This window comes from Xenopus laevis, chromosome 4L, assembly GCF_017654675.1.
Source record: "Xenopus laevis strain J_2021 chromosome 4L, Xenopus_laevis_v10.1, whole genome shotgun sequence".
Lineage (NCBI taxonomy): Eukaryota > Metazoa > Chordata > Amphibia > Anura > Pipidae > Xenopus > Xenopus laevis.
The window spans coordinates 65,905,295-65,932,993 of NC_054377.1; the positions used below are offsets into that span (position 1 = coordinate 65,905,295).

Sequence of the window (27,699 nt, forward strand, 5' to 3'; positions counted from 1 at the left end):
TAGTAAGTGGTTTGTTTTAAGCATTTAAAAATTACATGACTTGGCTAAAAAAATGTTTCTGATTTGCTGGCTAAAAACAGTCCTGCCCCATTATTCTTGACCAGCTCCACCTGTCATAAACAGTCCACAACATTAAACAGGGTTCTTCCACACAGTTTTTTTTCTGTGTCTTCTCAGGTGCATCAAAATGCATTTATTGCATTTATCTGCTTTTTATAGACACAAACAAGCACGGTTTACCCTCTAATTTTATGATCTTGTGAATGAGTGTCAAGAACAAAAAATGCAGCATACTGCATATAAAAAAATGCAAAGAAACTCGTCTGCAAAAAAAATGCAATTCTAAAAATATAATGAAATCAATTAGTTTGTGCATTTAGATGCACTCAAACCTGCATCTCATGCATACAAAAAAATAAATAAAACTCTCACATGTAAGAGCCCTAAGTAACAAATAAGCTGTTGAACACATTAGTGCCAAACAACAGGACCAAAAAGCACTGCACAAATACAAGCTGTATTTAAACGTAGCAGAAGAATCATTTGTGCATTTTCTATTATAATAACACATCTCTGAGGTTCCAGATGAATGAATTACGACTGCGGTAATGTGACTGGTTAAGTATGCATCTATCAGGACTGACGTCTTAATACCCGGGATCAAAAAAGTAAGATTGATTCACTCTTCTGCTCTTCTCCAAGATGGATTTTCAAAAGTCGTCGCTGCTTAATTACATGATAAAAAATATATAAATGAGCTTCCATCACAAAGGCCATCATCAACAATAAAGGTGCTACCAGAATATAATCCACTGAAAAATGTGATTAGCTTCCTAAAAAGAAGCATTTATTAAAATGTCTCTATTTGGGAAATAAAACTTCTCTCTTATAAGATTTATTTTCAGAGTAAGAAGGAGGATGAAAACTGCAGTCCTGCTTAAAACCAAATGCAAACAGTCGATTGGGTGAGGGAGTCAGATGTGACTGGTAAATATAAATAAGCTCTGACATCTAATAGTAGTGATTGCACTTATAGCTTTATAGTTGACAGTGCAGAGGCCCTTTTTTATGTAACATTTTTTTATTTCTCTAACAAACACAAAAAATTTCCTGTTGTAGGGCTTTACAAGATTCTATAAAATTATTACACCCATTGTATCCAGATCTTACCTTGCATATACCATAGATTACTATAATCATACATATCTATTCCAGGTTTGAGAATCTTACAACAGAATGGCTAGGGGCCATGATCTGATCTAAATTGCAAATGACGTGTGGCATTACTGGAGCGTGGCAAGTGAAAATGATTAAAAAAATTACCAAGCAGAGGGATAGGTGGGAACTTGGAAGACAGAAATGCCTCCTTTATGACTGCTAAAAGCCTGTTCAGAGAGACAGCTCTACGTCTACCAAGTGTGCTCCTCTGTAGTAGATACATCTAAAGAAAGTAAGTACAGTGTATTTAGAATACTTTTTAAATTAAATTCTCTTTATAAGCTAGCCACTCTTCATTCCATTCCTTAGTGATCCTCCATTAGTGACTCCTGTTAAGATCATGAATAATGTGCAATCTGTTTAACACAGAATGGTCAAATAACAATGTTCTGCTTGTTTAAATGCTGAATCAGCAGGTCACAAGAATTTTCAATAATATTCTGCACAGTCTGCATGCTCCAATGGAAGCCATAAACAAACCAGATTTGTGATCATTTCTTACATATTTATTCAACATTTATCTGTCTTTACAACTTTACTTGCCTGTTACCACCCAAAAAAAACATGTTTAGATAGCAAATTCATAATTATTAAAGGGCAAATTCACTAAAGCGTGAAGCAGCTAACGCTAGCGCAAATTCGCCAGTGTGACGTCATTTTGTTACTTTGCCAATTTACTAACGGGCGCTGGCGTAAATTCACTAGCGAAGTGGACCTACTCTAGCACTACTTCGCACCCTTATGCCAGGGGAAGTTGTGCTATGGCAAAGGGACGTAACTACGCTAATTTACTAACTTGCGCATTTTACTGAACGTTATCTCTTGTGCCAGACTTGCCTTCGCCACCTCAGACCAGGTGAAGTGCAATAGAGTAGATAGGGCTTGCTTCAAAAAAGTCCCAAAAAACGCTGGCGTCTTTTACTTTTTTAAGGGTGATAGGCTGAAAAAGATCGTAATTTTTTTGGGGGTACCCTCCTTGCCCCCCTACATTTCCTAACATATGGCACCTAAACTATACAGTGGGCACATGTAGAGGGGCAAAATAACAACTCTATTACATTTTATAACGCTTTCCTAGGCTTGTGTTATGTATTTGCTGCTACATATACTTTCATTGTACTTTAACTTGGCGCCGTATGCAAATTAGGCATTGCTAGCGTAACTTCGCTTTGCTAGATGAATTAGCACTAGTGCAACTTCGCTACCTTTCGCCTCCCTGAGGGCAACTTCGGATTTTAGTGAATTAGCGGCGCCCTGGCGAAGTGCGGCGAAGCCAATGCTGGCGCAACTTCGGAGGTAAGTAAATTTGCCCCTAAGACTCTAATACCTTGCACCTACAGCACAGAGTCATATGGTAAATTGCATAGATCAGCTTTGATAAAACAAAGTTCAGCATAACAAACCACACTTTGTTCTTCAAGCTGTCTACCTGGTTTATAAAAACCTATTCTGAATTTCTAAAATCAGACAATGAACAAAAGAACTAATAACAATAATAATACAGATTTATGCTTTAGAATTCTAATACTGTACAAGCTAAAGATAACACATAGAAACCTAGCTGAAATGAAAGAATCTTTTATCAAATCAAATATACAGTTGCCAACAATGAAACAAAACACTAGCGCTCATTTTTAAATGGAAGAAACACAGAGCTCCCTTAAGCATAAAGAAGCTATTATTAAGATGTACTCACTCAATTTTCATCTCACTTCATTACAGAGTTTTGCTAATACAATCTGTTTAGAGATAGCATCTATAAAGATTGCCATAAAGAAGACTGGGCAAATTAAATGATGGCATGGTTAAATTAGCACACCGATATGAACAAATAATTACATTTACAGAGGGTATGGGGGAAATACCTGGAATGTAATTCTGTGCTGCCATTGTTATACTTGCTGCCCCTTTCCCAGATTCCGAAGTCGGGAACACGGTATGCTCTTTCTACACAGAATACAAGGTTCTGAATGAATGACACCTGTAATAAAGAAAGGTAAGAATGTAAAAGGTATAGAAGATAGCAAGCTATGCATAAAGGCAAAAAAAAAAAAATAGTTAATAGGATCACACTGGAAAGCATGATGTCTTTTATACCTACAATGTCCCTGCTTCTAGTGGGGTATCACAGACTGCTTTTCCAACTATAAGGTAATTTCAACTATATACTTGAAGGGTGATTGTGGAATTTAGTATTTATCATTAATTTGCTTAAATGGGTCACCCCTTATATAGAGGAATAGTGTACTGTCTGTTTTAAAATAGGACCATAATAGGGGGCACATTTACTTAGCTCGAGTGAAGGATTAGAATAAAAAATACTTCTACTACTTTTTTGGCTACTTCGACCATTGAATTGGGCCTGCTTCTAGTTCTACTGAAAGTGAATAGACTCAATTCTTGTTCCTGACACAAAGTTAATATTTTGTTGCCGTGTATCTGCCCAGGTCTCAGAGAGAATATAAACATTATGCAATCTATTGTTTATGTCTGTGAATATACATTATTATTCATTTCACACTTGCATTCCAAGCACAATGACTAAATATACAAAATAAAGATTTGTTATTTATTGAGAAACCTACATTACAATCCCTCTTCCTGAGTAATAATCCACTTTCTGCTCATTAGAATGTAATGGGACTTCTCTAGAAAGTGATGCTTTATGCTGACGGCACATACCACCATTAATATTCCTCACTGCCTTTGCTGCATAAGGGAATTTTGCTCTTAGTGCTAAAGCTACCGTCTATCAGTTCATTAAACTTGGTTCTAGACACAACTTTTTTTTCTTTAGGCAGGCACTCTGGGGGAGAGACATCACAGTAACATACAATTTGTGTTTAAGATAAATTAGATAAGTGTAGTGATGGGGAGTAAAAATACAAGTAGGTTTCTGTCTGCCACACAGAGCGTGCATTGTTATGTATGGCAATATTTTAACCAGCATCTGTTTCTTAATTTCTATACAGAACACCAGCAAATAAATGTCACTTCGTTCACACTTCAAGCCTAAAAAAATGGTACCTGGTCTGATTAGATTTTTTTTTTTGCAGAAACTATTTGTCCCCTATCACTCTTAGAACATATATCTACTGAAAACCAATGGGGTTGGTCTTTTCATCAGCTGATGAAAGCTGGTAACCATTACCTGCTGAAAAAATTGACACACAGGGTGGTACGAAGCCTTTGGCATCATGCACATCTTGGCTGCAAAGTACCAAATTAAATAAAAAATATATATAAATCACTCAGTAGCAATGTTGCTGAATTTGCATAAATGCAAGTATGGGGTGAAAATTATTAGAGCCCCATATGAACCACTGCACACAATGTAAATTCTGATTCCATAAAAAAAAAAATAATCATTAATGCTGCAGATCTTCTTAATTTCCTGCAGTTCCAACTGTTCTTTGTCTTTCTGCGAATAATCACTCTGGGCCTATGGCTCGGAGAGTATACGCCATCAACTCATGAATAGCCACCTTAAAAGCTGTGCACTTCAAAGACGAGCATCTGCTGAGATCCTCAATTGAGGTAGCAAACACTGTCATGATCCACTGGTTGAAAATTACTGCAATAAATATTTTAAGACTTAATTTATGCCTGTAATAATAGGTAATTGGTGTCCTTATCTACTTTTTCATGGCCAAGGGTCTTCAGCCTTGATGCAATGTCTGCATGAAATTTCAGGGCAGGTCAATATTTTTTTTCATTGGTCAATGAGGTGGTTGGAGAGTCTGGGGAAACAATGTAAAAGACCAAGTAAGGCCTTAGAAAGGAAGAACGTTTGCAGTTCAGGAGGAGTGCATCTGGATGGTTCTAATCATGAATGTGGGCTAATAAGTACCAAAAAAAAAAAAACGACAGGCTTTCTCAAATACGCATAACAAGCACTCTAGAATAAATGCAACATTTTTAAAAATGCAGCCTATGCAAACATTATAGGTAAATGCTTTAAGGGTAGATTTATTACTAGCCATTTAATTCCCAACCAGGCACAATGCTTGAGCCAAGCAAGACTACTTAAAAATGGCTGATTATTTCCCGAATATATCCCTAATATATCCAAACACCCTTGGCAAGTGGGAACCTGTTAAGTAAATTCTAGGGATGGAAAATTTCCTGTTACTGATTATAGTAAATATAGAACAGTTGCAAATAGCTGTCACTTTACATGACTGCTGCTGTAACAAGAATTTGAACTAACTTCTGCATTAAAAGAACCAAGCCAATTATAGCTACAAAAGTTAGAGTGAAACTGCCCCGAGGGCTTGCACTGTTTTAAAACAAGTAGTTAACACTGTTATAAAGGAACATTAAAATGCAATGAAAGAGTGTCTTTAAACAATTCCCATTTCACAAGGTTTTAACACATCCAGGAAGCATAAAAAGACTTAAAAAAAATACTTGATTTCTGCTAAATCAAAAGATAGCCTAACAAGACCAGAAGATGGTAAGGCATGGATCATTACTGTTAGTGGATTCCGCAACTTCTGTGTTACTAATAAATTCAATCGGATTCTAGCCATGTTTCCTTTAATTATTAAGTTCTGATTGGGGCAGTTCTCCCCTTACTCCCATGTTATATTCATGCAAATGGTATTAGTGGAAGCTACCATATTGCTTTACACATCCGAGACATTCTCTAAACAGAGAACAACAGCATCAGTTTTTTCATTTCCCACACCAAAATGGTTTTAATAATACACCAACAAATCTGTTGTTTGTGCGCAATTAGAAATAACCAATCTCAAAGTGACAGAGCTTCTGTCTAATTTGCCTATAAAAGAAGTCAGAAATTGCAACGTAATTTGTAATTACAACGTAAATGTAATTACAAAGTAGCATATAAAAAAAACAGCAAATAGCATTGTTTTTAAATTCAGGAACATTATTTAATTCAGAAGACCAATATATTTTTGCAAAGTGAGAAACATAGCAGGCAATAAATCACACTATCAAGGATTAATTGGAACTAGCAGGAGTGATCAAGTTCTTCTGCAGTGGGTCTGTATTTGTACCTATGAATGTACTATTACTGGCTAGAAGGCTATACCCTATTTATATTCATTGTTCGGCTCCCATATATATTATTATCTATTTAAAATAACCAATGAATTCATCCTCAGTTAAACTTTAAACAGGATACTGACATTGGCAACCTGTCTCTATATGTTTTTTGTTTTTTTTTAATTTTTAACTTTTTGTTCTGCTGCACAAAAATATAATTGATGATTGCAATACAAACTGTCTCAAAATGTCATTACAAAAAGCAAAATTTTCTGCAGTAAGCATGTTTTCTAAAAATGCTGCTCTGGCTCTGCTTCTTTGAGAAATTGAAGAAGTGACCATCTTGGGGCCACATATGCAATTCTGGTTGATGCCCCCGAACGGCAACTCAAACTAAACTAGATTACTTTGCATTTCTGGTAAAGTGGAGCTCAGAAACAGAATAATTAAGCAAACTGTGAATGCTAAATATTGTAGCAGTTACAAATATAAGACACATAGCAATATAGATTCATGAGCAGGGAGCTGCCATGGTTGCCCTGACAAGGAATCTTAGACTGTAATTAAACAATGGCCTATGATGCTCAAAAATCAATCAATTGTCCGATTCACTTTACCATGCAATGCCACTTTAAATGAGCATTGGCTGTAATATTTATACTCAATGTCTGATATTAATAGCTGTATCCATTAAAATATATTTCACAGTACATTATTATAATAATAATAAGAGCCAGCTTTAGATATTATCTGAAAAAATAGAAAATAATTGAACATGAGAAACCATAGGTGATGTGTCAGTGTAGTGTGATGATGTTATAGGTCAGTCACACCTTGAGGCAAGACAAAATATCCAATTAGATTATTTGTCTGGGCAAGAAATGCTGCAAATAGAATAACAAATAATGCTATCATTAGTAAAGAAAGCTACACAGGATAAAAGAACCCTCGGATTGTTGCACTGCAATAAAAATGTATGACAAGGTTTTATATTATTTAATTTCATCGTGAACAAATTTCACACACCAAGAGGAATGTAGCATGGGGAGATATGGAAAACATTTGAGTGGTGTCCTTGCCAAATAATCCACAGGATATCTAATTGATCAGTCCATTTGTATTCTAGTGTACAGATTCTAAAAGGTTTTACAGAACCCTGCAGTTGTTTTCTGTCATACTGTACATGGATAAGGCTGATCCATAGCATAAACCTGACCCAGCTAAAAATGTAATACTTTTAGGCTATGGTCAAAGCACTGAAATCCGCTCCACAAGGCTGCCCCTATGCCTGCAGGTGCAAGACCATCACAGAGCGGAGGTGAACGGACAGGATGTTTCTCGACCTGCGGATAAATGCATAGTTTGATCGCATTCAATAAAAAAATGCCACCTATATATGAATTAATGTCCCCTTTCCTTGGCAAAGACACCTGTTTCCAGCTGCTTTCTAGGCTGAATACCATTAAACTGTAACCCTTTTTCTCAGCAGGGCCTTTGCAAAGAAGTGGTAGGTAGATAAAGGAAGGGTACAGTAAGTCTCAACATTTTAGCATTTTATGAAAATACTGGGTGTCAGTGATTCATAAACGAACAGAAAATTTATTGAACAGAGCAAATTTACCTCCTGAGTCAAAGGATTAGGGAGTTATATAATAAAAGGTACTACGTTTTGCCATGGGGCAGTAACCCATAATAACCAATAAGCAGGTAGAACTCCTGGTGGCAGGTGTCTCCTTGGAGAATGAATTCCACATTAGTACTCCTCTATACTACTCTGTCTAATTCACAAATACTGAGCATGCTATAACAGAATACGCTCTCCACTACCTTTACCGAATTCATAGTATACAAGAGGTCCTCTGCACTCAACCCATTATCAATATATTTAAGGCACTGAGACATTTTGCGCATACAGCTACTAAAAATGCCTTACCCTTTAAACAAAACAGGGACTGTTAGTCCATATTGGGCAACCAAGTCTGGGAGTTTTACTTTGAAAGCAGCAAGTAAGTTGCAGGTAAAACTTGGTCCCGGTGTAAAATGTATAATGAAGCAATAGAATTCTTAATGAATCAGATGTAATTTGAGTGTAGGACTGGCCAAATATAAGAGGACTTTGACGTAGTTGGCCAGCTTAAATAGATTGCAATATATGGACAAACAATCCCTGTTTTGTTTAAAGGGTAAGGCATTTTTTAGTAGCAGTATGCACAAAATGTCTGTCTTAAATATATTGATAATGGGTTGAGTGCAGAGGACTCTTGTATTTGTCTATATGTATTTTGTGGTCACAGCCTCATTGCACCCCCGCCTAATGGTTTTAAAAATTATGATGAGCACAACTTTCCCTTGATAGATATATATATATATATATATATATATATATATATATATATATATATATATATATATATATATATATATATATATATATATATATATATATATATATATATATATAAATACTCCCCCAAACTCCCAGCACTCACGATAAATATACTTTCATTGCCTGGGTGCATGCATCAAGATACTTCATACGATCCTCTCCAGAAGAAGCCGCACAACTCAGGACTTATTGCACAGTAATAAATTTATTAAACACACTAACGTTTCGGCTGCAACATCATTGACAAAGGCTGATAACGCTGAGCCGAAACGTTAGTGTGTTTAATAAATTTATTACTGTGCAATAAGTCCTGAGTTGTGCGGCTTCTTCTGGAGAGGATTATATATATATATATATATATATATATATATATATATATATATATATATATATATATATATATATATAAAGAAAGTACTGGATCAAGCACTCCCACGCTGTAATTCATCACATCACACAGGTGCTGTCCATTAGTCGGATATTTAGAAGTAGTCTTCAATTCCGGACGCACACAAGGATTTTTTATAAAAGTAAAAACTTAACTTTTATTTAATATATGGTTAAAAGAAAACAGGCCAACGTTTCGGTCCCCATCTTGGACCTTTATCAAGACCAATATATATATATATATATATATATATATATATATATATATATACACACAAAATAATACACACACATTTAAGATTGTTTACAGTAGAATCGGATGTTGTTAAGCACCATCAAGGACACATACGTCAAACACTCTTGAAACCAGGAACAGTAATTTTCAATATAAAATCGCTAAGATGTAAAAAGCAAGTCCACGCATATATTGTCGTTAGAGGCATAAACAACTTAGCCAAGTCTGTAAGAGCAGAGAATTCATTGTTCAGTTCAGCATGAAAAACATCAATATGTATTCACGATATGGCTGCTGGGTACATTTCTTTCGTATTCATTAAAGATTTCTCTAGGAGGCTTCTCAGGTCTGAACACTACCAGCAAAAATATACTATGTGTCCTGAACTACTAACATTACCATAACCATGATGTTTTCTCAGACACCAGTAAGACGCTCTTAGCTTTGAAATTAATTATCCTTTATATTAACTTTCTACAGTGTCACCATGGTGACAGATAGTAGAAACTACATTAAGAACGGGGGAATATTTTTTATTCAGTGCATCATTCCACTATTCATCTTCACATTGCTCACTATCACTGCAAATCTACCTCCAGAATGAATATTTTCCGACCATAACGGTTTAGGATTTTTAGTAACAGTAGTGGGGTCACAGATATACATGCATAAATCAATCATATTAGATATAGATACATACCACCAATTTGTGTACAGGAGGCAAAACAAGGTAACAGGAAGTGGATACAATTGCCAAAAATGAGAATAACCCCAACGTTTCGCATAATAGTCTTTGTCAATGGGAATTCTCCTTGACAAAGGCTATTGTACCACGCAAATTGTTGGTATCTATCTATTAGCTTCAAAAAGCTTGGGTTCCAAACTGAGCAATGGTCAGGGTGAGCTGGCAATAAATATTATGGTTACAGGGCAGTTTCCCTTTATAGGCTACTTTTAGTACTTGTATTAATATGGGAACTTTCTTGTATACTAAGATTGTATGATTGACTTCCTTGGCTGTCCATGATAATGGTTTGGTAACTCCCGCTATACAAAAGCTACTGCTGGTGAGGAACAGCAGTTTTTGTTCCACTTTATAGAAGTTCTTATGTAACCTATATTTTTAGAACGGCTGGACTTCGAAACATATGTACCATTTACAGTAAAGTTTCTATGTCCTAGAGCTGGACACTTGTATCAATTGTCAGAATATGTATATACAGCCAGAGTAATTTAGAGTGGGAACAGTACCCGATGTGTTTATAAAAATATAAAATGTAATTTACAAAAAACTTTACAAATATTTATATGCATTATACATTACACACATTAGCTGCACAATACTTTTTCTGTGGTCGTTTCGGAAATGCAAGAATCATCCACGTAAATGAACAAAAAACTTGCCCAATGAAGGCTGAACAGTCAGCTCCAAATTAATGACTCATAGTATCAAGTAAACAAAACTAATTGAAGCACTTTAAATAGACATGTCACTAATAACACAGAAGCTTATTACTGGTGCGCATTGATCTTTCCATTTCATCAGAAAAAAATTAATAACCCTTATATTAATTTATTACTCTGAGAGGCCTTGCTATGGCATTTATTAATAAACAGCATAACAGCCCGTAGCAGCAATAATGGAATTAAAACATGAATAAAGATTATGCAGTATAAATAGATTTGTTGTGTCTACCTCATCTGTGTTGTAGATTATCTGCAGTCCAGAGGATATCATCTCAACAAGATAAAGAAGAAAAAGGGACACTGCGTTGATCTAAAATAAAAGAAAAATAATTACTTATACGTATATTCTTTCCTTCACCCTGGGGATACATGCACTGAGGTGAAAAGAAAGAAAGTCCCTCAAAGCACATATAAACAAAAACAGTACTAAAAGAGTGCAAGATTATTTTGCATAATAATATTTCAATTTCTTAAAATATTTTTCAATTAAAGCTAAATCTGCTTCACTTATTTTGTGGTAAACAGCAAACTTGACTTTCTATCTAGACCATTATTTTGAAACTTTAGTGCAAAACTCAACTCTCAATTCCAATAATTATGTCTGCCAATGCCATCAGGCAAAAATCCTCCCCATCTAGAAAACAAAAGATATAAAACGTGTTCACATAACTGCAGATCATACCTGTATATGGCCATAATCATTATAGGATAATATCTCATCTCCAGTGTCTATATTAAATATAGAATGAAGGCATTTCTGTGGACTTGGATCCTGTTTAAACTGCTCGATCTAATATGAAAAGGAGATTAATTATGGGTTAATATAATGGATTTCTATAATTACATCAAGCAATTCAGTTTTAGTTAGCAAGAATAAGTTTTATGCAAAGGGCTTTCGGATTACATTTATGAAGCACAAGAAATGCTCTGAGAAGGCAGCGGGGGGAGCACATTGCACAAATCCCAAAAACAATAAGTAGATGGCAGCGTATTTTCTTCATAAAAATAGCATTCAAAAGAATGAAGCCACTGCAGTTTACTTCAAAAGTAGTTCTGAAATTGCAGAGTTATCATTAATTTACAATTTGTTAATATATTCACAAACCGAAAAGTGCATTGTATAGTAGTTATTTTAACAGTTATGTATGATTTTGTTTTTGTTTATCTTTTCCAGTTTTACCATTTGTATTGGCACAAGCTAAAGTACAGTTTTCATGTAGTTCATGCATGCCAATATGCCCAATGGTTGTTCCAGATAAGTGAGAATCCCTGGTGATGGGTAGGGTTTGTTGAATTAAAGGGGAATCATTTGCTGGGATAAAAGTATTTATGTACAACAAATTTAACCCTTTAAGTGCCAGCAGAATTTCACATTTTGGTTACGCGAAATGCCAGCCGTTTTTGAAACATTTTGTGCTCTCTCACTTTAGGGGCATTTTCTGAGGGGAAACCTATAGTTTACCTAGGAAAACTATACATTGTTTTTTTCGGTAGAAACTGAGCTTTCTAAATCTGCCTGAGTTTTCATGTATTTCCACCTGTGCAAAAAAATTTATAGTGCTAAATACCAAAAAAAAAAGAAAAATTACCATTTTTCTTCGTATATCAATTTATACCAGAAAAATATTTCATTTTACGGATGAAAATCCAACTGATTTGGAAAGCCTTATGTCTCTCGAACGTGCCAATACCAGATATGTATAGTTTTAGGGAGATTTAGGACTTCTGTACCTCAAAAACTCCCGGCAGTATATTGCCGAATTTTGAAAGCACTAAGGCAGAAAACGGCATGCTTTAGATTCCAAGGCAAAAACTCCTGAAACCGTAGGTTTACCCCAGAAAACCATACATTTTTGAAAAGTACACATTCTGCCGATTACAAAATGGGTAACTATGTCTCTCTACTCCCAACTACCAAACATAAAAGCTTGTCTGAACATAGCGGTTCTTCAAAAAAAAATTCAAAATTCTGAAAAATCATTTCAAAGGTTTTATTTTGCTGCTCCGCATATCCCAAACTATATTAGGTACCAAGAAAAAGCACCTGAAATATGATTGCCAGGGGTCCACTGAACAGTTTGATACACATTATGCATAGGTTTACCAAAGTATCTGGCATTTAGAGACACCAATATGAAGTTAGCACATCCAAATTGATCAGGACTTTACTTCAGCTACTGAGAAATCAACACATTGACTGCATTTTTTTTGGGGTAAAAACACAGAAATATATGTTTACCCCCAAAACCCATATATTTTTGGAAAGTACACATTCTACCGAATCTAAAATGGGTACCCATGCCTTTCTGCTCCAAACTACTGAGTCGCAAGGCTTTCCCACAATTGTCGGTTTTGGTGAAATATGTGAAAATTGCCTCAAACCTTCAACTTCTCAGCACCATATCACCCATGTATCGTTATGCACCAAGAAAAAGCACCCTAAATATGATTGCCAGGGTTCCTCCAAACAGTTTGGTGGCCATTGTTCATAGGTTTACCAAAGTATCTGGCATTTAGAGGCCCCAAAATGAAGTTAGCGCATACAAACAGTCCCGTGGGTAACTTCAGCTAATGAAAAATCAACACATTGACTGCATTTTTGTGGGGTAAAAACACAGAAATATATGTTTACCCCCAAAACCCATATATTTTTGGAAAGTACACATTCTACCGAATCTAAAATGGGTACCCATGCCTTTCTGCTCCAAACTACTGAGTCGCAAGGCTTTCCCACAATTGTCGGTTTTGGTGAAATATGTGAAAATTGCCTCAAACCTTCAACTTCTCAGCACCATATCACCCATGTATCGTTATGCACCAAGAAAAAGCACCCTAAATATGATTGCCAGGGTTCCTCCAAACAGTTTGGTGGCCATTGTTTATAGGTTTACCAAAGTATCTGGCATTTAGAGGCCCCAAAATGAAGTTAGCGCATACAAACAGTCCCGTGGGTAACTTCAGCTAATGAAAAATCAACACATTGACTGCATTTTTGTGGGGTAAAAACACAGAAATATATGTTTACCCCCAAAACCTATATATTTTTGGAAAGTACACATTCTACCGAATCTAAAATGGGTACCCATGCCTTTCTGCTCCAAACTACTGAGTCGCAAGGCTTTCCAACAATTGTCGGTTTTGGTGAAATATCTGAAAATTGCCTCAAAGCTTCAACTTCTCAGCACCATATCACCCATGTATCGTTACGCACCAAGATAAAGCACCCTAAATATGATTGCCAGGGTTCCTCCAAACAGTTTGGTGGCCATTGTTCCTAGGTTTACCAAAGTATCTGGCATTTAGAGGCCCCAAAATGAAGTTAGCGCATACAAACAGTCCCGTGGGTAACTTCAGCTAATGAAAAATCAACACATTGACTGCATTTTTGTGGGGTAAAAACACAGAAATATATGTTTACCCCCAAAACCCATATATTTTTGGAAAGTACACATTCTACCGAATCTAAAATGGGTACCCATGCCTTTCTGCTCCAAACTACTGAGTCGCAAGGCTTTCCCACAATTGTCGGTTTTGGTGAAATATCTGAAAATTGCCTCAAAGCTTCAACTTCTCAGTACCATATCACCCATGTATCGTTACGCACCAAGAAAAAGCACCCTAAATATGATTGCCAGGGTTCCTCCAAACAGTTTGGTGGCCATTGTTCATAGGTTTACCAAAGTATCTGGCATTTAGAGGCCCCAAAATGAAGTTAGCGCATACAAACAGTCCCGTGGGTAACTTCAGCTAATGAAAAATCAACACATTGACTGCATTTTTGTGGGGTAAAAACACAGAAATATATGTTTACCCCCCAAACCAATATATTTTTGGAAAGTACACATTCTACCGAATCTAAAATGGGTACCCATGCCTTTCTGCTCCAAACTACTGAGTTGCAAGGCTTTCCCACAATTGTCGGTTTTGGTGAAATATCTGAAAATTGCCTCAAAGCTTCAACTTCTCAGCACCATATCACCCATGTATCGTTACGCACCAAGAAAAAGCACCCTAAATATGATTGCCAGGGTTCCTCCAAACAGTTTGGTGGCCATTGTTCATAGGTTTACCAAAGTATCTGGCATTTAGAGGCCTCAAAATGAAGTTAGCGCAGACAAATAGTCCTGTAGGTAACTTCATCTAATGAGAAATCAACACATTGACTGCATTTTTGTGGGGTAAAAACACAGAAATATATGTTTACCCCCCAAACCCATATATTTTTGGAAAGTACACATTCTACTGAATCTAAAATGGGTACCCATGCCTTTCTGCTCCAAACTACTGAGTCGCAAGGCTTTCCCAAAGTTGTCAGTTTTGGTGAAATATCTGAAAATTGCCTCAAAGCTTCAACTTCCCAGCACTATATCACCCATGTATCATTACGTACTAAGAAAAAGCACCCTAAATATGATTGCCAGGGTTCCTCTGAACATTTTGGTGGCCATTGTTCATAAGTTTACCAAAGTATCTGGCATTTAGAGGCCCCAAAATGAAGTTAGCGCATACAAACAGTTCCGTGGGTAACTTCAGCTAATGAAAAATCAACACATTGACTGCATTTTTGTGGGGTAAAAACACAGAAATATATGTTTGCCCCCCAAAACCCATATAGTTTTGGAAAGTACACATTCTACCGAATCTAAAATGGGTACCCATGCCTTTCTGCTCCAAACTACTGAGTCGCAAGGCTTTGCCAAATTTGGCGGTTTTGGTGAAATATCTGGAAATTGCCTCAAAGCTTCAACTTTCCAGCATCGTATTGTCCATGTATCATTACCAGCATAAAGCATCCTAAATATAAACATAGGGGTCTACTAAACAGTTTGATGCCCAATGTGCATAGATATACCAAACTTTGTGGCGCACAGAGACCCCCAAATGACAATATGTATAGACATTTTCACGGCTGACGCGCTTGCTGCTTCAATATAACCACCTGGTGTGTGTATTATGCGACATTAGACCACCTAACAGTACAGAGACCCCAGAAAACCATATATTTTCAGAAAGTACACATTCTGACGAATCCAATATGGGTAAATAAGTGTTTCTACTGCAAACTGCCAAACTGCAAAGCAATGCTGAAAATAACAGTTTTTATCAAATTTCAGAAAATCGTCACAAAGCTTGAATTCTACCCCATTATATGCCACACATTTCGTAACTTATCAGCATAAAACATCCTAAATATGAACGCCAGGGGTCTACTGAACACTTTGATGCCCAATATGCATAGATATACCAAACTATGTGGCGCACAGAGACCCCCAAATGACAATAGTGTATATACATTTTCACGGCTGACGCGCTGGCTGCTGCAATATAAGCACCTGGTGTGTGTATTATGCAACATTAGACCCCCCTAACAGTACAGAGACCCCAGAAAACCATATATTTTCAGAAAGTACACATTCTGACGAATCCAATATGGGTAAATAAGTGTTTCTACTGCAAACTGCCAAACTGCAAAGCAATGCTGAACATAACGGTTTTTATCAAATTTCTGAAAATCGTCACAAAGCTTGAATTTTACCCCATTATATGCCACACATTTCGTAACGTATCAGCATAAAACATCCTAAATATGAACGCCAGGGGTCTACTGAACACTTTGATGCCCAATATGCATAGATATACCAAACTATGTGGCGCACAGAGACCCCCAAATGACAATAGTGTATATACATTTTCACGGCTGACACGCTGGCTGCTGCAATATGAGCACCTGGTGTGTGTATTATGCGACATTAGACCCCCTAACAGTACAGAGACCCCAGAAAACCATATATTTTCAGAAAGTACACATTCTGACGAATCCAATATGGGTAAATAAGTGTTTCTACTGCAAACTGCCAAACTGCAAAGCAATGCTGAACATAACGGTTTTTATCAAATTTCGGAAAATCGTCACAAAGCTTGAATTCTACCCCATTATATGCCACACATTTCGTAACTTATCAGCATAAAACATCCTAAATATGAACGCCAGGGGTCTACTGAACACTTTGATGCCCAATATGCATAGATATACCAAACTATGTGGCGCACAGAGACCCCCAAATGACAATAGTGTATATACATTTTCACGGCTGGCGCGCTGGCTGCTGCAATATGAGCACCTGGTGTGTGTATTATGCGACATTAGACCCCCCTAACAGTACAGAGACCCCAGAAAACCATATATTTTCAGAAAGTACACATTCTGACGAATCCAATATGGGTAAATAAGTGTTTCTACTGCAAACTGCCAAACTGCAAAGCAATGCTGAACATAACGGTTTTTATCAAATTTCGGAAAATCGTCACAAAGCTTGAATTCTACCCCATTATATGCCACACATTTCGTAACTTATCAGCATAAAACATCCTAAATATGAACGCCAGGGGTCTACTGAACACTTTGATGCCCAGTATGCATAGATATACCAAACTATGTGGCGCACAGAGACCCCCAAATGACAATAGTGTATATACATTTTCACGGCTGATGCGCTGGCTGCTGCAATATAAGCACCTGGTGTGTGTATTATGCAACATTAGACCCCCCTAACAGTACAGAGACCCCAGAAAACCATATATTTTCAGAAAGTACACATTCTGACGAATCCAATATGGGTAAATAAGTGTTTCTACTGCAAACTGTCAAACTGCAAAGCAATGCTGAACATAACGGTTTTTATCAAATTTCGGAAAATCGTCACAAAGCTTGAATTCTACCCCATTATATGCCACACATTTCGTAACTTATCAGCATAAAACATCCTAAATATGAACGCCAGGGGTCTACTGAACACTTTGATGCCCAGTATGCATAGATATACCAAACTATGTGGCGCACAGAGACCCCCAAATGGATATATAGTAGAAAAAATTTACAAGGCAAAACAAAATAAGGCAGTAAAGAGTGAAATGCAAAAAAAATCCAATAAAACCACAAAAATCAATGTTTTTTTTCCAGACTAGTGTTATCGGCCGTCAGAATCACAGTTTGAATATTTTAGCTGGGCCAAACAGGTTATACGGCTAGAAACAAGTGAACACAACATACGCAGAGCTGAAAATGCAATAAAATGGCTAAAAATTCAATAAAATGGCTAAAAATGCACCAAAATACCCAAAATTGCAATATAATCACCGAAATAACATACAAAAGGTATTGCACAGTACGGTTAGCGAATACGCTATTCGTAATGGCAATAAAACATTTTTTTCAGCCAAAAAAAGAAACGATGCGATAAGAAAAAAAAAAAAAAAGCCACAATGCCATGTATGTGCGTGTGCGTGTGTACAAATGGTAAATTACATGTTATGTGCGCGTGTGTGCGTGTGCACGTGTGTGTAAGTGCAGTGAGTGTAAGTGACCCCCCCAATCCCCAAAAATGTGTGTGTAAGTGTGAATCTAAGTGTGTATTACTGTAATAAGTGTGTGTTGGTGTGTTTGTGTGTGTAATTGTTGCACTAACCTGAAAAAGTCGCTGGAGACTGTTGCACACGATCAGGAAGAGCCTCTGGAAGAGATCTGCGACGTCATCTGTGTCCCTGTGCTGTGGGGGCGGAGATCTCCGGCGCGGTGTAGGCTGCAGCAGCAGGACACGTAAGTAACACGTGCCTGCTGCTGTTTTTGGGCCCCTGGGCGATCGCGCCCCAGGGGCCACTCGATCCCCTGCTCTGCTCGTTGCCTAGGGGCAGGGGATCGTGAAGGAGCGGAGCGAGCGGCTCTAACAGCCGCTCCTCCGCTCGCAAACCCGGAAGTGCTGCAGAACGTAGAATCTACGATCTGTGGCACTTTGGTCCTTTGATCCACAGAACGTAGATTCTACGTTCTGTGGCACTTAAAGGGTTAAAAATCTATGCGGGATGACTGTGCTATATAAAAGCTTTGATAATAGATGGGCCATGCTGCTGAAGAACAAAACACAATGGAAAAAAAACCCAATGGAAACAGTCCAAAAACCCAGAAAGAAATACAGCTCTTAGAAAAGCAAGGGAGAAAACAAAGGATTCTTTTGCTTAGCCTAGCTACACTGGGCCATTCACTTTATATCATTTTGCAACTATGGCTATTAATAAATGTGCACACAAATGGAAAAGAATAAATACCAGGCTAAAGTAACAAAGCACAGAGCAGATAATACCTAATCTGTCATAAAAGCTGTTGCTGGGTGCATGATCCACACACATGCACAGTAGGGTTGCCAACTTTTTTTCCCCCGAAAACAGGTAGGAGGCTGGTGATGTAGGGGGGGGGGTTGACGTGGAGAGGTGGGGCGGGTGACATCAGGGGCGGGACTGATGATGTGGCAATCAATGATTGACTGATCATCATGTCATTGACTTAAATGTCCTGTCCGGATTTCCTACTTTGGAAATCTGGACAAGAAATTTCACCAGGGCAACCCTTCCAAAAACTGGACTGTCCAGATGAAATCCAGATAATGGCTTATGGACAGTTACCAGACTAGCACTGAAAGATTCAATTAGTATGGCACCAAACATTCTGATTCTCATTCTTTAGCACATGCAGTCTTTACACTTTGTGCATTTCTATGCTAGTTTCCCAATTTAAGAAACTGTAAAAATATTTCAGATTCTACTTAAAGGGTAAGTGAACCCCAAAATAAAAAGTTGCCTAACAAAAGAAAGCACAATTCTAAGCATCTTTCCCATATACATTTATTAAAAACTGTCAGTGCTTTTTGTCAGTGATTTGCAAAAACAACTGGCAGCATTTGCTTAAAGGAAAACTATACCCCCCCACCAAACAATGTAGGTCTCTATAAAAAGATATTGCATAAAACCCTATTGTAAAACCCTGCTTCATGTAAATAAAAAAAAATCATAATAATATACTTTTCTAGTATTGTGCCACTGTGCCATTGGGTAATCATGATTAGAAAACTGCCATGTTAAAAAAATAAAGGCCCTTCCCTGGGATCGGACAATTTACTGTGTGTGAACACAAACATACAAAAAAAACATACTTGTTAGAGTTCTGTCTTTTGCTTAAATCTGTTCATTTTGGGGGTATAGTTTTCCTTTATCTCCAGGTTGTTACTTTTTAAACAATGTTGCATAAGTCTTTGTTCACCAGCAAAGACAGGTCTGTTAAACAGCTGCTTGTCTTACATTGTTTCAAAAATATTAGTCATCAGGACAGAGAATAGACAGGGACAGACAACCACTGTTTTAATAGATTCACATAGGCAAATAGCCTATAGAAAATGTGTAATCAAAGTAAATTGGAAAATTGCTTAGAATGTGTTCTTTTATTAAGCAAATTTTTATTTTGGGGCTGACTTACCCTTTAACTTAGATTTCATTACAAATGCAATCTATTCTTTACCAGTGAGAAGAGGACCTATCTTATTTAGTCTAATTTTCAGTTATACTGTTCCATAGATACAAAATGGAGTTACTAAAGCTAATGATGCTAGCACATTATCACTGGACTGCCATTTGCAAAAATGTGATCCAAGGGTTCTATTGATCTAGCAGTTTCTCTTTCATGAACTTCCTCTGAACAGATGGGAAAACAGCATTTTGTATAGTGAATCGTAGACTTTCAAGTAACTAACTCTTCCAAGCTGAAATAGAGCTGCAAATATTAAGCTTTAATGAAGATGAATGCTGACTCACTAAGTATAGAAGGTAACATTAAAAGAATCATATGTATTAATGTCATTTCTCTGCTTTAATTGTTTTGGAAAGACTAGAATTCCGCAGAAAGTGTAATATTTTACCTTATCAGCCTGCCGCATGTAACAGTACAGAATTCCTCTCATACATTTTATAGCAGAATGCTCCAGCTCGTGGGTTCTTCCCTTGTCATCGTCAATGCGCCTGAATAAGAGAGATAACCCATGAAAATAAATTGGAAACACAGTAATAGGAAGAGGAATGAACGTCAGTACCTGCAGCATATATCAAAGCAATAATAGCCAGAAGAGGCTGTCTGCTTATAGAGAACTTATTCTTTCTTTGTGTGCTCTCAATGCCAACAGCTAAGAACCAGGTGAGCAACCACAGGTACTGGAGAGGTGAGCAGAAAATGTATTTTATTCTTTTAAGTATCCTTTTCAGTGCAATACTGTCCAATGCAAGATTACATGTTGGCCTATAGACAAACCAGTCATTAAACTGGGGACTTCAAGTTAGTGTCCAACTACAATACCAACAATCCAGGTTAAGAATGCTTGATGAAAAGATGCAGTTTTTCAGTATTTATAAGAGTGAATTCTTCTACACTATATTCTTTATAGGTTATAAAACCCCAAAGCTTTCAGCTACAGCCTAAAATATACATAAATATCAGCTTGCTAACCTTATAATACATATTATAGAAAGTATTAAGGGTTTTTGTAGATATATGATTAGGGCTACTGAATTGGAGGCCTGCAAGACAAATGTGGTCCTTCAATAGATTTTTTGGCCCACAGCATGCCTGAGATCTTCACAGACCTCTGTATGACATCCAGGGCCGCCATTAGAAATCATGGGGCTCCTTACAACAACGTTTTAGGGACCTCATGGCCCGCCAATCCCAGCCCCCAGGATCCCGCCCCAGATCCCACCCACTCCACATCACAGTTAAAAAACCACACAGACATCAGCGTTAAAAAAGGTAACCCCCCACACACACACGTTATAAAAAGCTATTGGGGACCAGGGCCCCCCATAAAAGTTTTTTTTATTAAAAGCATTGGTGCCAGGGCTCCCCCTTACAAATAAAAAAAAAATTGGGGCCCCAAAGAATATTTTTATAAAAAAACATTGGCGCCAGGGCCCCCCTTAAAAGTTAAAAAAAATTGGGTCCCCAAAGAATATTTTTTAAAAAGAAATTGGTGGCAGGAGCCTATAGAGTATTAAAATAATACATTGGTGGCCAAAAATACACACACTGGTGTTCAGAGGAATTGAACTTGTGGCTTCAGGACTTTGGATGTTTTCGCTGCTTTGGGACTTAGGCTTCAGCTATTTTCGTGGCTTCGGGTCTTTCCGCCATTTCGGGACTTCGGAACTTTCGCCACTTCCGCATTTCGGCTGTCGGGACTTCGGAAGGAGGCGACTCGACTTCAGGGTTGTCAGGGGGGGTGGTGGTGGCTCTTTCAAAAAGTTCAGCACTGCTGGGCCCCCCTTCAGGCCCAGTATACTTGTACCCCCTGTGCCCCCCTGATGGTGGCCCTGATGACATCCTTGTGATGTTACCAATCCAGATCCCCAAAGATGTGAAATAGGAGGTAAATGGCCACCAACATGTAAAATATTGGCGAGCACTGATTTAAATCCGCTATTGTAAACTGCATACCCAAGCATCAACATGCTATTGTCTGGCTAAGAATGCCGAGAGGCGTAAAGGATCTGCACACCCAAAATTATGCACTCTCCCTTTCTCTTTACATGTCTGTGCCTTGGGATCTCCTGAGAGTACAGCTTCACCAATGCTGTCAGCACAAATAGGATACACATTAGGAATTTGCAAGCCATTCACTGGCTTGGTAATTTGCACCTTATGAGCAGTAGACTGGTACTCCTTTTCAAGGGCAACTAAAGCTCCCTTTAGTTTTATAGCATACGGCTGCCTATTTCCATGGAAAGCAGCACTATGGCACAAGATACAGCTCCCCAAAGAGCTAAGCTTACTTTTCAGAGTTTTCCATGCAAATGAAAATCAGAACCAATAGTCATTAAAAGTCATTTAACGGTTCCAAGCATAAAATAGACCGTTCCCAGTTTGTCATGTTACCAGGAAAATAGATCTATAAATGTATTTCAATGAATTCTAATTAGCTGTTCTCTGGAAACAAGAAAGCAAATTAGCATTCACAACATTTGTGTTAGGAAAGAGTGATTGTTATCTCCAGGGTTTTATGTTGAAAGTCATTACGTCTCCTCTTAACTTTTAACAGTACATAAAAGGTGACTATACTTAGAGTTTTGAAGAATGAATGGGATGCCTAGCACCATGCTACACTACACACTAGCTTCATTGCAAGAGGCCTCAATGAAAAAACACATAGATGGATGAATGAACATATAATCTTAAGGCAAACTGTACGAAATTACATTTCATACAATTATTGGTGCATAGCCGTGCAAGGTCCTCAAATTATATCCTTTTATCTGGTCCTTGGGTGGATTGGTCAGATACCTTACCCGGTTCCCTTGTGTATGGCCTCCTTTATTTGTGAATGCGGTTGCAATGGAAAGTAATACAGCATTTGTTTATTCCTGCCTTATCTCTGGGTCTGACTCTTAAAAGAATAGGAAAGCCAGATTCACCAGAGGTGCCAGTATGTAAGGCACCCCCAGTGAATCCACAATTTTTTTTTCAGGGCTGGCTTGGCTGCATTTAAAAAAAACAAAAAAACTACCATAGCATCTCCTGTACCAAGCACAACACAGCAGAATAAAATAGTGTATATGGGCTCTTAAATTGCATGCTAGTCTTTCTAAAGGGGAAGCAAAGTCTGCCTAAAAATGATACAGGTATGGGGTCCATTATCCGGAAACTCATTATCCAGAAAGCTCTGACGAAGGCCATCTCCCATAGACTCCATTTTATCTAAATAATCCAATTTTTTAAAAATAATTTCCTTTTTCCCTGTAATAATAAAACAGTACCTTGTACTTGATCCAAACTAAGATATAAATAGTCCTTATTGGAAGCAAAACCAGCCTATTGTTTATGCCTATGTTTACATTATTTTCTAGTAGACTTAAGGTATTAAGATCCAAATTATGGAAAGATCCGTTATCTGGAAGGCCCCAGGTCCCGAGCATTCTGGATAACAGGCCCCATACATGTAGTAATTATGTAGAAAGTGTCCTTATGCCCCAATTTGTTTTGCCCTGATTTTTTTGTTTCTAACCTACACAACAAAAAACTGAGTACCCTCCAAAATTGTAGTCACAATGACACATTACAAAAAATAAAATATAAAAGTTGTCAATGCAATTTACGATGCTTGAGGAACGAACATATTTCGTGTCACAAACATACCAATATGACAAAAAATGCCATCTACTAAAGCCTAATGCTATTTTCTAGCAGACACAGACTAGAATTATATTTGGTAATGCACTACTAAAATCATTTCTATATGCCAACAAATCATTGATGAATGAACTTTCATTCCAACTCCAACATGCACATCCCAGTTTGTAATAGATTTTATGTATTAGATTTTCTGGTTTGCTCCTGTGATCTGATATATATATATATATATACATCCTTCCATCAACAGAGCATTGATTTACAATAAAGAGGTGAACAAACTAAATTAAAAGTGTCCTTTAAATCCATGATTATTGACCATTAATTTCCTTACAGAAGTGTGGATACTACAGACAATTACAGTATCTGGAATGCAAATAGATTCTACATTTTACAGTATCTTACTGAACAATCTCAATGAACAGCATACTCTGGACTTTATCCCCTAACCTGCCGAAAGGTCATGTAACCCTCATTCTGAACATAATTTCTTCTGTCTTTTATATACAGGTATGGGATTCATTATCTGGAAACTGTTATCCAGAAATCTCCTAATTACGGGGTGGCCATCTCGCATAGACTCCATTTAACAAAATAGTTCGAAAATTTTCGAAAATTATATCCTATTTCCCGCTAATAAGAACACAATACCTTTTACACATCTACAAAAAGAAAAGTATTTTTTGTAAGGCAAAGTTCTTGGATTCCTACTACAAATTCTAATTATTTTGAATGCTAGTTATAGTGTAGTCTAAGCAGCAGGAGGCAACCATGCCTCTTTAAGTAGGGCCCAACGATCGGATCCTAACGATGCCCAAACGGGCGGTCGGATCGCGGGACCGCATCAACAAATAGATGCGGCCGCGATCCGACGGGATTTTCTGTCCCATCCGATCGAGATCTGTCCGACTTTCGGCCAGATCTCGATCGGTGAAGCCCGTCGTGGGGCCCCATACACGGGCCAATAAGCTGCCGACACGGTCTGTCAGCAGCTTTTATCGGAACGTGTATGGCCACCTTTAGCTAGATCATTAACTAATAAACCTGCCAGCTAGCATACTATAAAAGCTAGCAGATTTATACTTTAACAACACTAACATTACTCCATTACACTTAGGAATCACAGGATTTGGAAGATGTTTATTTTTAAGTGCAAATTTAACTTCAGCGCCAAGTGACTACTTGGTGCTGAATTAGTGGCTAGTTAGCCACATTTTTAAAAAAAAGTCTATAGTATGATGAATGTATATAAGTGAAAGTTAACATGAAATGTTAAACACATCTGTTACATTTATAAGGGGACACCGATTACACAGTGTTTTGGAACTATCGCCTCCCCTAAGAAAAGAAAGAAGAATTTCAGGGTTACATGTACACAGACCAATAGGTGTGGACCTTCCTTGGCATCTTACATAAAGGCGATGGTATAAAGTGATCTGCAATGAAAAACTCTAAAGTACTCCCAAAGTCAGTCAGCAGAATATTTAGCAGTGTTCAAATAAAATGGCATGTCCCAGCTGTGTATTGAGTTTTATACATGCAGTGCTTTATACTGTGTTCAGAAATGAACCCCCTAATGTGTTGATAATTATGACTATGAACTCAATTTATTCTATATATTCACTTTCAGTATTCAGTCAGAGAATGAGTTAAATATGCCCTCAAACATACAATTACTGCCATTTAAATCTTCCGGTATGTATGGGCTAGTGATGCATAGTTTAGGGAAAATGCAACCCCGCACCAGACCCTTGTACCAAACCCAAAATGTTACCCTTGTAAGACTGCGCTCAACCAATACCTGCATCTTCTTGCACTGTATGCTACTTCTGTGTGCCTCTGATTCCAAGACTTCATTCCCACAGTTAGAAAGGCTTAGATCTCAGTTTAAGTGAATTTTACTGGGAGTACTTAATGACCATAAACACATAGCTGTGTAAAATGTCACCGCATCAAATTACAGCCAATATATTTGGCCTGCTTATTAAATATATATTACAGTGCATAACATACAGTTTTATATTTTTATTTGCAATTTTTCAGTGTCTGGTACATAGTATGCTTCTGCAATCTTAATTTTTGCCCTCATATTTAATATCCATTTTAAAGATGTTCTGCATTATTAGAAATGCCACAAGCCCTGAAATGTTTACAGAGACATCAGCAAAATGAAAGAACATCTCAATAGCAAAGCAGCATCATGCGTATATCATACTTCATTAACATGAACACTTGCTTGCAGCTCTTTTACAGAGTATTTAATTCAATTATGCCATTTATGTTATCCATAAATAAATGAAACGAAAACGGCTTAACTTCTTGCATAGCATGCTCATCCATTAATGCCATAAATAGCATGAAAACCAATACATGAAATGACTTTATTTTGGCCTCTATAGAATTACAGCAGAGATCCTGCTCATACATTATTATTCCAAATAAGAGAATCCTCTGATTTTCCTGCAATTGAAAACAAGATTGTTTTGGGGCTTGAAAACCTGACTTCCTTGAGGCCCATGAAAATATGCAACCAAAACAGTACCTATATCTGATGCTTATGTTACTGTGCTTATGCTATGCTTTGTGTGTGTGTGTGTGTGTGTGTGCATGAAGAAACCAACAGATTTGAGAATGTATTTTTTTTTTTTTACACACTGCACGATCATTATATAATAATATATAAAGTTTTATAAAGATTTAAAGCAAAAAAGAAAAAACCAAGGCAAAAGTACAGGTGAGGGTTTATATCTATATATATATCTAAATATATCATACAAATAAGGTCCGCACTCTCAGGACTTAGGAAAAACGTTAAAAAATTTGTTCCTGAGAGTGCGGACCTTATTTGTATGATATTGAATCTAATTTTGGAAGCTGCACCCAGGCATGTTTGAAACTTGTGACGCGAGTGCCGACTCTTCCTTGGACTGTGTGTGTGTATATATATATATATATATATATATATATATATATATATATATATATATATATATATATATATATATATATATATATATATATATATATATATATATATATATACACCAGGGCTATGGCAAAAGGTGATTACAAATTCAACAAGCAACTACAGAAACTCTTGCCATTTCATGTCACGGTAGTAAGTTTCAAATGCTGAGATTGGGCAATGGCCAAGCAAGTGGAAGCAGGTGGACAGTGTTGTCTCATTCACTTGTGGTCGCCATCTTAACAGATCATCCACAATCCTACTGTACTGCATACCAAGGAGTCCCAAAAAAAATAAAATAAAAAAAAAGACAAATAAATGGGCTAAATTACAATTACAATTTGCCCCATTATAGCCAGAGTCAACCAAGCAAGCATGCCATTTGTAAAATCTAGCCTTTAACCAAACAATTATTCTAACATAGAGACAAGCAACACTACTTTCCTACATTATTTATACATATTGCACAACAAATTAAATTCCCAAATGTTATGAAATCCACTGCAATTAAGTTGTCTGCTAATTTCCTAGAACATTGCACTACATTTAAAGGGGACCTGTCACCCTACAAAATAATTCCAAATTCATTTCTATCATGTTAGTTGAGCAAAATAAACTTTACTCACACTATATTTATTATTTAAATTTTGTTTCCTTCAGTCTTGGAATTACACAATCACAGCACACAGGCAGGAGCCATTTTGCGGACACTGTTATTAAGACATTTTGTATTACCCCAAAATCTTGTGTAAGCACCAGAATTGGAGACCTAATGCCTTTGCACAGTACCCTACATAATTATAGAGCCTGAGAAGGGAAGGGTGAATGTAATGAGTGCAGTGAGTGATGTAGGAAGTGCTGAATGGAAAGTGAAAGTAATTGAATGCCCCATCTCTATGCCTCGGGCATAGAGGCAGGGCAGATAAAATTTGATTGACAGCTCAGATATTTAAACACATTTATAACATGTATGGATGCTTTAATGCAAAAAATTATTTGTGTTCCATGTTAAATTTGCAAAGGACTTTCAT

The 27,699-nt window shown here is 37.1% G+C and overlaps 1 protein-coding gene across 1 annotated transcript in view; it reads right to left on the minus strand.

Annotated features, from left to right (window-relative positions):
- Positions 1 to 27,699, minus strand: part of phkb.L (phosphorylase kinase, beta L homeolog) — a 205,584-nt gene that overhangs the window by 127,234 nt on the left and 50,651 nt on the right. The window contains 4 exon segments of the mRNA XM_041590233.1: positions 3,084 to 3,199; positions 10,936 to 11,016; positions 11,389 to 11,496; positions 20,450 to 20,549. Coding sequence (XP_041446167.1) covers positions 3,084 to 3,199; positions 10,936 to 11,016; positions 11,389 to 11,496; positions 20,450 to 20,549 — 405 coding nt within the window.